We start from the raw sequence: 9,756 nt of genomic DNA, 5'->3' as shown, positions 1-9,756 counted from the left end.
TAATTCTATTAAAAACATCTAAAGCTTACTCAAACGATAACTTAAAAAGCATTAACCTATAAGAAATGATTCTTTGAAAATAAATTAGAGTATAGATAGAAACCGATACCCTAGAATGTGAACCAGAATATTATTATTTCAACGTAATAAAGAATATATACAGTAATCACTACAGTTGATATAATAACATTTTATAATAGCTGGCGCAATATCTTTTCTTTTATTACATTAGGCCTATAATTTTGTATAGAGTTACATATTTTAACTCGCATTAGTTGAAATTGAATTGAATGCGATTAAATGCAATATTCTTAAGTGTATGAAAAAAATGCCATTTTAAAAATTTTACTTAAAGAAGCCGCTACTAAACCCTTCTCGGTAGGCAGAGTTACAGTGTCAAAGTCAAGTGAGAAATATTAGATAAACTCTAAAGTTTTAAAGTTCCTTTTAAATTCATATATATCGGTTAATTGCAAATAGATAGATTTATTTAATCAAACTTTCACAATAAAATTGTGATCTTTTTAAGTTTATTTATCATTTAATATTTGAAAAAGGATAAAGTAAATTAATTAATTTTATATAAATATTGAAATCTATGTTTTTAAACCTAGAAGTAAAAAATAATAATAAATTTTCAAAAAGATTTACATATATGATATCTTATTTTTAATATAATCGTATTTATATTTTCCAATAATTAATTGACATGCACTAATTATTTTCTTAATTTTGCTATTAATTAATCATATGTTTTATTTGAGTCACGTTCACCATTCACAGATTCGATTGGAGTGTTCAAAAAATTGAAGGTATTTTTTTAAAAAAAATAATAGTCCAAATTATTGTCTGACCTTATGGCCTATATTTATTGATAACATTTTCCATCAACATAATTTTAATTATATTTTTTTTGAATCTTTTAGAGAATGGAAATTTTAAGCAGCATGGGCTTCCATAATGTTAAAATCGGGCTAATCTCAATTCTATTTTATTATTTACAGCTATTGAATTATGTAAAATCAGAGGATATCTTTACCTCAATGGCAGACATACAAAATCTCCTCTATTCCAAAAAGGAATGCCTTTCTATGTTAAATGAATATATTATTGATGAAGAACAACGATTACAAAAAATTAGAGAGTAATTACTATTATTTTAGATTTAAATTATTTTGAATATATTTTACAATACAAAATAAAATTATAAATTTAATAATTTATAATAATATTTAATCAAAATTTTTTTTTTTCAAATATGATAAACCTAACCAAGAATTCCTATTTGTAAGAGGAGAGGGGTATATTTCATAATTTTTTATTTTTTGTCTATATTAGGCCTAAATCTCGTAACAGCCCATGGTTTTCTTACATAGGAGAAGGAAGGGGGTTCATATGTTGTTAATGTTTTAGATAGACATCCTCTTAGTTTATAAATGAGTTATAGTTGTTCAATGGCTCGATTTGAGTTTTAAAAATGGCAAGCTTAATATTTTAGTCAGAAAAATATTCCCCAACCCTTAATATTTTTCTTATAGATGTCCAAACCTTAAGCCATCTATATCTTTAGGCTTGCATAATATTTTTCTAGTGTTTAACAACACAAGGAATTTTCCTACCTATTATAGACAGGGGGCCTGCAGCAGTATCTGAAGATAGGTCACAGTGGTGCAGGTGTCTAACCAATGGGGGGGGGAAAGGGGAAATCCCCCCATCGCAAATTTGACTGTTTTCATAAATATCATTTTAAGCTAATAAAAATTTTACCCCCCCCCCCCCCCCCCCAATCAAAATTTTATAAGTAAATTTTTAAAAAATTTTCTTTCCTTGTGATTACATTAACATTATTCAAAAATATTAATAAAAAAGAAATTTTTAGTCAAAGACAAAGATATTGAAATCAAACAGTATATAATTTATTATTAAATGTATTTATTTTATGAAATTTAAAATTATTAGTTAGTGACTTAGAATTAATAAGTATTTTTAATAATATTTTAATTATTAATAAATATCTAATTTTTCATTTTTCTTTAGAATAGAAGATATACAAAATTTAAATATGTCTGAGCATGTTGGCTCAATTTCCCAATATTTTTAAGTTATATTTTATTATTGCATGTTTGCCTATTACATCATGCACGAATGAAAGGACATTTTCAAACTTGAGAAGGCTGAAGACATCTTTACGAAGTACTACTTCAGAATCTCGGCTAAATGGATTAGCTATGTTAAATATTCATTGAGATTTAGTTCCAACGACGAACGAAATTCTAGATGAATTGGCAACATCCACACGAAAATTAAAAATTACAATATAGTTATAGTGTTTAATAAACTTTTTGATAATATTGTATTTGATAGAAGTTATAAAAACATGCTTTTTAAATTATTTTCTAGTCAATATTTTATACACTGTGCAATTAGTATTTTCAATAAAAAAAAATAATTTATTCTACTTATATTGTATGAGAATTTAGGCTGAGGCTAGTTTTTAAAGCAAATTTAAAAATAAAATGACATTAAACTTTATTTCAACTTTACATTTAAAAAAACTTTATTAAATATAACATACCTAACTTAAAATAATAAAAAATAGGCTTGTAATATCGATATGCACAAATTAGTAAATAAAAGTTAAAAATAAATATATAATTATTATTAAATTATGAATAATTTAATAGAATAGCTAAAACATAAGACCTGGCTGAAGGCCAGCTAAGAGGGTTTGGAAGCAAAGCCCCCCAAAAATTCCCCCCCCCCCCCCCCATAAGAAAATCCTGGATACGCCGCTGCAGTGGTGCCTGGGTAATCAGCAAAAAAATCTGTTGGTAACACCAATTTTTTTGCCTTGAGCTACTAGGACACACATGGACCAAAAAATGCAAATGCACGATGCAAATATATAATTTAATTTTTATTCATTTTAAAAATATCTTAAAATTGTCCAAACCAAAATTAATTTTATCATCATTAGTAATGAGAAAGAAAATAATTGAGCTTTATACTGTTATGTTCATGAACACAATCTTGTGATAATGATTACATTTGAAGCTATCCCTTCAGGTGTTTTTTTATAGCATTCAAACATTCATAATTTCATTTCCTCATCATTGATTAGCCATAAAGAACTCATAGAAGTTCAAGAAAATCTGGGATTGAAAAAATCTATTAAAGCTCTGTGTGCCATGCTAATGAGAATAGTGCACATATTTTTAAATTCTAAGGAAAATTATTTAATGCATATACTTGATTTCAGCAAAAACATATATGATTAGGGATTATAGTAGAAAAATGACCAAAAATGCGTTTTATATTATAATTATTTAGAAGGAAATTTTTAGAAACCATGTATTCTCTTCTTTGAAAATCCTCCAGAATTAATGTTCTAATTTGTCTAACATACACTTTAAATATTTTTATCCATTCTTATTCTTGTTGAAATCTTTTTATATGCTAAAAGGTATGCTCGATCAACATTGCAACTTGAGCAGTTTTCACTTGCTATGAGAGTTAAAGCAAATTCACTATATTGGAGAATTGAACACCGCTATCATTTTTAAAATTATTTTAGAAAATAGATGAAATAACTCTTTAATCGGTGCAGTAATTCATTTCTCTATCAAGTTTTTTTTAACCTGAGCACAGACCTCATAGCTTTTTTATCAAGACCACTAGAAGCAGCAGCATCAAATATTTCTTTTATGCTTTGAGGTTTGAGCATTCATTATTAAATAATATTCCAATTGATTATTATGAATGATGGATTTTCAAAATCCTCAAATCGCAGTAATGATCAAAAATTTAAGTTTATTTTTTTTATATACCATATATTTTTGTCATTGTATCCATAATATTGTATTGTAATGATTAAAAACAAAAAATAATTTATAAATTTTAGCCTTTCTTTAATAATTTTATTTTTTATTTTTTAAACATTACATTTTTGTAGTGCTGTAAACGTTACTTCGAAAAAGAAACGTGTTACACTGCATTCATAGTCAAATTTGCGGCAAATTATAAAAAATACGCTGTATTTTTATAATCTCCACTGCGAATTCGCGCTAATTATGAGTGAGAGGTTCCCCTGCATTTACATTTAGTAAGAATTCCCGGCGAATGCAAAATATGCTGTATTTTGTTTATTTATATTTTTTACACTTCGCAGCGAATTCGCGCTAACTGTGAATGCGGATTACTCTTTTCGTTTGAAAAAAAGGAATTTCACAGCAATTGATTTTCAAAATTTTGATAAGATAAATAAATAAGAGCGCTTAGAGCTCAGCACAACTTTCGCTGTGTTAAACACACGTTCAACTGGTGCAGAGATTTTAAATGGGGGAATTTATTAAAAATATTTAAAGAAGGATTTTTATTTTCAAAAATTAGATCAAAGAATTTTCATTCAGATCCTAATCAATTTTTTTTTTCCTTATCGAATTAAATCTGAATTCATATTTTTAACTTCATGTGTTATTTTAGATTTGAGCTGCTGGATATCGAGGTTGAAATATATGAATTAGGGCACATTCTACATCCACAAAGTGTAGACTTATGGCACTCAATTTTTTTATTGATGTAAAAAAATGTTTCATGCTGTGCCCAGGGCAGAGTTAATTCATCTGAAGAAACAAATTTGGAATATATTTTTATTAAATAAATTATACTATTAGAAAATATAATTTTACGTTATTGATTCAATATTAATAGGCCCGACCCGGATATTTTTAGAATACATTATATTTATTAATTTCTATAGATAATGATGACGATTTTAAATATTTTGTTTTAAAATATATGGTCCGGGTGTTTTTTTAAAAATTTTTTAGCTGATTCAAAATTGATTTTAAAAGAAATCTAGCTCAAAAACCACTTAAAAAAATAAACTTGATTTTAATGTTGTTGAGCCAAATTATGCTTAATGAAAAATCCATACCATACAGGATTTTAAGTAATAACTTTTCAAAACTCCAGGACATATATGAACATCATGAATTTTCTTGTGGTTAAATGATAAAACTCACATGATTTTTTGAAAAGAGCCTGATTTTATGTCTTTAGAGCAAGAGTTTGAAATGCTCTAAGATTTAATATCTGAAGATCTTGAGAATGTTTAAACAGGTTATTCGATCCAATTTTTACCGATAAAAAATATTTTACAAGTAAATCTTTAAATTACAATTTTTTTTAAAAAAATTTATATTTTAAAAAATCTTCAATTTTGTGATCTTCAAACATTTTTGCTCAGTGGGCAAAAAAATGTAATTTAAATATTTGCAGATTTCTTTTCAACTCGACATAAAACACAGAAGAAGCTCTTTTGAGCTATATGACCATGGTACTGTGCTGACTATCCATGATAAATTTTTTATGAGATAGACCGGAATTGGTTTTGGCTGACCTGGTGGATATTGAAATTGGGGATAAAAATATTTACAGGAAAAATCATATCAATATTTTTCTTGGAAAATAAAAACCTTATATTTGTTTTTTTATCATCCATTATTTTTTAAAAAACCATAAAATCTTCATTCTCACTGCACAGCTGTATTTTTTTTAAACAACTAGAACACAACATATTTTATTAATTTTTTATTTACATGAAGATTTTTATTATTTTTTTGTCAAAAATAAATAAAAATACAAAATAAATACAAAAAAATATAGAAAATAACAAAATTATTTTTGGTAGTTTGAAAGATGGCGTTATGATACCTCATGTTTTCATTAAAAAATAGAGGGAGAGAAATAAAAGAATGGAAATGGAAGATTAAAATTTTATAAATTAATTTTGGGTTTGTTAGTTTTATTAAAAATTGGGCTACGCATCGGACTTATTTTTTCGGGTCTGCTCTGCACCGATCGGAGAAAAATTTTTTTTAATTTTTTGTCTGACCTAACCAATTCAAACATATTTTTCCTTAAGCCTCATCCGATTAAAATCGAAAAAATAAATAGCCATTGTCTTGGTTCGTCTTATTTTTGAAACTTATTTCTGTGTAGTCCATAAACAAATTTTAAACTAGGACACCATACTTTGCCTGTCTTAAAGTCCGTATATATTGAATGAATATTTTGGTTTGGAAAGAGTCACAACCCATCCGTTGTTACCTACGCAAATCTAAATTTTTTATTTTAATTAATAATTTTGAACTTGATAAAAGAACATTATGAATTTTTTAATAAACTTTATAGAAAATTGCTTCACAATGATTATCATAATTAAGATAAAAAAAGGGGTTCAGCACAAATTCGAAAAGAACCAAATAGAGTATTTCCGTTCAGTTGTTTTATTTGAGTAAATTCTTTTTAGGCTATTTTTTTGAGGAAATTATAGAAACGGCTATACAGCCTACTATTTTAGAAATAAGACGAAGAGACACAGTTTAATCGCTTAAAGGAAAATAAAAAAAATCTTGGTATTAATATTGAATATAATATTTAGGAAAACAATGATTTAAATAATTTAATCGATTAAAATGTTTATATTGAGGCCCGAGTGAGTCCGAGAGTCTATTCGAGTCTGACTTATCTGAGTTCCGCTGAATCGACTCCTGTCGGTTTACGAAGGGCTCTAGATAAAAAAATCGACAATTTATTATAACAAAAAAATATATTTTGTTTGAATTGCAAGTTCATATATAAAATAATCTTTAAAATACAAAAAAAAATTTATCGCCTCAAATTGCTTAAAAAAGAAATTAAATAATATTATTAGGTAAATGAATTTATTTTTTATAAAACTTCCTTGAAAGAAGGAAAGGAGATTGCATTGCATATTACAAAATAATGAATTAAATTTTAAACTGCCCTGCAAGTCTGGCCCATGCTAATATGCGCCATTTTTTCATAATAATCAAAAAAATAAATAGATTTAGGTACTCTTAGAAAAATACTTTAAAGGGATTTTATTCAGTGAAATATCAATTGACCGTTTTGCAATCTATTGTCCGTTGTTTTCAATAGAAGGGAGAGGGAGAGTTTTAAAAGTGTTAATTTTTGGGGCATACTATTGCCACAAAACTAATAATCAGGATTATTTTAAATTAAGGGTATTAACGAATGTTTTAAATTTGGCTAATGCATTAGTAACCCAATTTAGAAATAACAGTGGCTAAAAATAATACTACCATTATTATTATTCAAAATAATAAAAGTTTAAATTTATAACAATTTTATTTGAGGATATTCAGAATAGTATTTGTTTAGAAAATGAAGAATTTTTTTCCCAATTTACTGATATTGACTAGTTAAGAATATTTTTGTCAGCTTTTCATTTAACCAAATATCAAATTAGCTCATGACTTATGTTCTACATAATTTACTAAAGTCTGATATATCATATAAGCTTAACATTTAGATTAATTAACTATAACTAAATAATAAATTTTAATTTGAAATACTTATCAAGTATATTTTGCCGTGATATAAAAAAAAATCACATGTTTATTTGTACAAATTAAACGGCTCGATTTGAGCAGATTTAAAAACGGCTAACTCAATAATTTATCCAGAAAATATCTTGAAGTCTGAAGATTTTTCTCATGGATGGTACAACGTTTTGGACATCTATTAGCGAAATTTCGAGACTTAGGAAATAGGAATGAATTAGGATCAAGCCCAACACTTTAACTTAATTTTTCACTTATATTTACATTTAATCAAGTTGGATAAAATTAAACCGCTTTAAATTTTTTATTATTATTATAAAAGATTATGCACAATAAGTTCAAAATTAGTAATTAATTTTCCCCTCCCTCTTTTTATATAGGTAAAGGTAGGTATGCTTGCATAATTTGTAAATGAAACAAAATATAATAATAAATAATATAAAACGCAATTAAAATTTCACTCTTTTAATTTTCACTTTTATTTATTCTATTTATTTTATGCGCCCCGCTTTATACTATTTTTTTTTAAATGTATAATATTTTGCTGCGACCTAATTTACGAAGATAAATTTTAAAAAATGCAAATTTTATTTAAAAATTACGGTATATTTAAAATATTATAATATAAATGCAACTTTATTTTAAGTATGTCTTGTGCTTGTCTATTATCTATTAATATTATAACATATAGAATACAACAATAAGCAAAAGGTGACATGTGATGGATAGATGTATGTGTTTGAAGTTAATTAGGTGTCTTTATAAAAAAAAAATTTATCTGTAAAATTTAATTTTCGATCCTAAAATGCAAGGACATATAAAATAAGCTCTTCTAGATCCAAAAATTGATTTAACAGCTTGATGTCGAAGGCTCCATCTTGTCGTGCAAACATTTGCACTTACTTTTTTATTTGGATATCTGAACATTTCATACACTAGGATTTTTTAATCATTATTAGTAGAGAAATTAAATAGATTTTTTTTTGGTTATTTAAATTTTCTTATATCCATCAATGTTTAATGTAAAATGTAAGAAAATATGCTTAAATTTTCGTTAGATAAAATTTTAATGTACAAGAAATAAATATTTAAATTAATTTTAACTTTTTGCTAATATTTCGAATAGATATCCTATTTGAAATTGAATACTCTGCCATTCACATCAAGCCCTTATATATTTTTTCAAAAAAAGTTTCTACGGGCCGCTGGCTACGCGCCTGTGTAAATTCCTTTAACAATACCCTTAAGAAAACTTCTTTTTTTTAAACAATGCATTTGCGTGATGGCCGATTAATTCTTATATTATTTACCACTCCCTATTTTTATTATTTCAGTCCTATTTATCATTTTACGGAAGAGTTTAAAGATAATAAATGGCATGGTGTAGTTATATTTATTTGTAGATCATAAAATTAAACTTCAAACCCAGTAACCTAAGGAGTATTTTAATTCTTGAGGGAAAATCATGTTATAAAAAAGTTAAAAACTTTAATAATTGCTGAACTCTTCTTTTTTTTAATAATCACTTTTTATTAATTGATTGTAATAATTACATATTCAACGCAATAATTTTTTTTATTAGTTAAAGCGAAAAATGGTCGGTAGGCAGGTCTACCATATTGATTAATAGAAGACCACAATTTTTTTAAAAACGTCGAAATCTACCCCACTCAACTCTACCATATTTTTGAAATTTTCGAAATATACCACCAAAACTTCCATGAAAAATCCTATATTCTAATTTTTTTAAAAAAAATCATGTTTTTGCAAATTTTTATATCAAAATATCATGCATAATGCCCAAAAAGGAAATTTAAATATCAAGAAATTCAATTCCCTCTAAAATAATGATCATTATAAACTTTTTTAAGAAAATATCCCTCCAATAATATGAAAAATAAGGGGATTAGTCTCCTTTTTAACCCGGCCGGGAAATTGGGGGTTTGGGAGCGAGGCCTCCAAAATATTTTATTAACAAAAATTTGCCACATTCGAATATGGCAATTTAGAAAAAGAATGTCATATTTTACTCAGCCAAAATAGCATACCAGAAGATGATGCACTTACATTTTGTAAAAAAAGCGACTGGAACTTCCTAGACGTGCTAATTTATCTAGGAAGGTTCTTTATATTCATGCAACCAGTACACCTAGCGAGAGAATTTTTTCCATCCTGGATTAATACTCTGTGAAAAAAATTACGAAGTTTAGTATTTGAAAACCTATGGCAAAGTTTTTTTTGCATATTTTCTTTTAGACAAATGATATCTAAGCAATCAAATTTATTGATTTGTATATGTATTTCTATTTCACCGCAAATTAATAACCCTAAATTTATTGTCTATCCCTTGGAGGAAAGAAATTCC

The 9,756-nt window shown here is 26.2% G+C and overlaps 1 protein-coding gene across 3 annotated transcripts in view; it reads left to right on the top strand.

Annotated features, from left to right (window-relative positions):
- The first annotated feature begins 728 nt into the window (after positions 1 to 728).
- The window catches only part of LOC135926506 (prolyl 4-hydroxylase subunit alpha-1-like), a 27,187-nt gene continuing 18,159 nt past the window's right edge, over positions 729 to 9,756 (top strand). For all 3 annotated transcript variants that reach the window (XM_065462413.1, XM_065462411.1, XM_065462412.1), the window contains exons 1-2: positions 729 to 812; positions 927 to 1,144. In XM_065462413.1, the coding sequence (XP_065318485.1) occupies positions 930 to 1,144 (215 nt within the window). In that variant the 5' untranslated portion in view covers positions 729 to 812; positions 927 to 929. The remainder of the gene's footprint in view (positions 813 to 926; positions 1,145 to 9,756) is intronic.

The sequence above is a fragment of the Gordionus sp. m RMFG-2023 genome, chromosome 3, assembly GCF_954871325.1.
Source record: "Gordionus sp. m RMFG-2023 chromosome 3, tfGorSpeb1-WG-v2, whole genome shotgun sequence".
NCBI lineage: Eukaryota > Metazoa > Nematomorpha > Gordioida > Chordodea > Parachordodidae > Gordionus > Gordionus sp. m RMFG-2023.
This window is presented reverse-complemented; position numbering and strand designations above follow the sequence as displayed.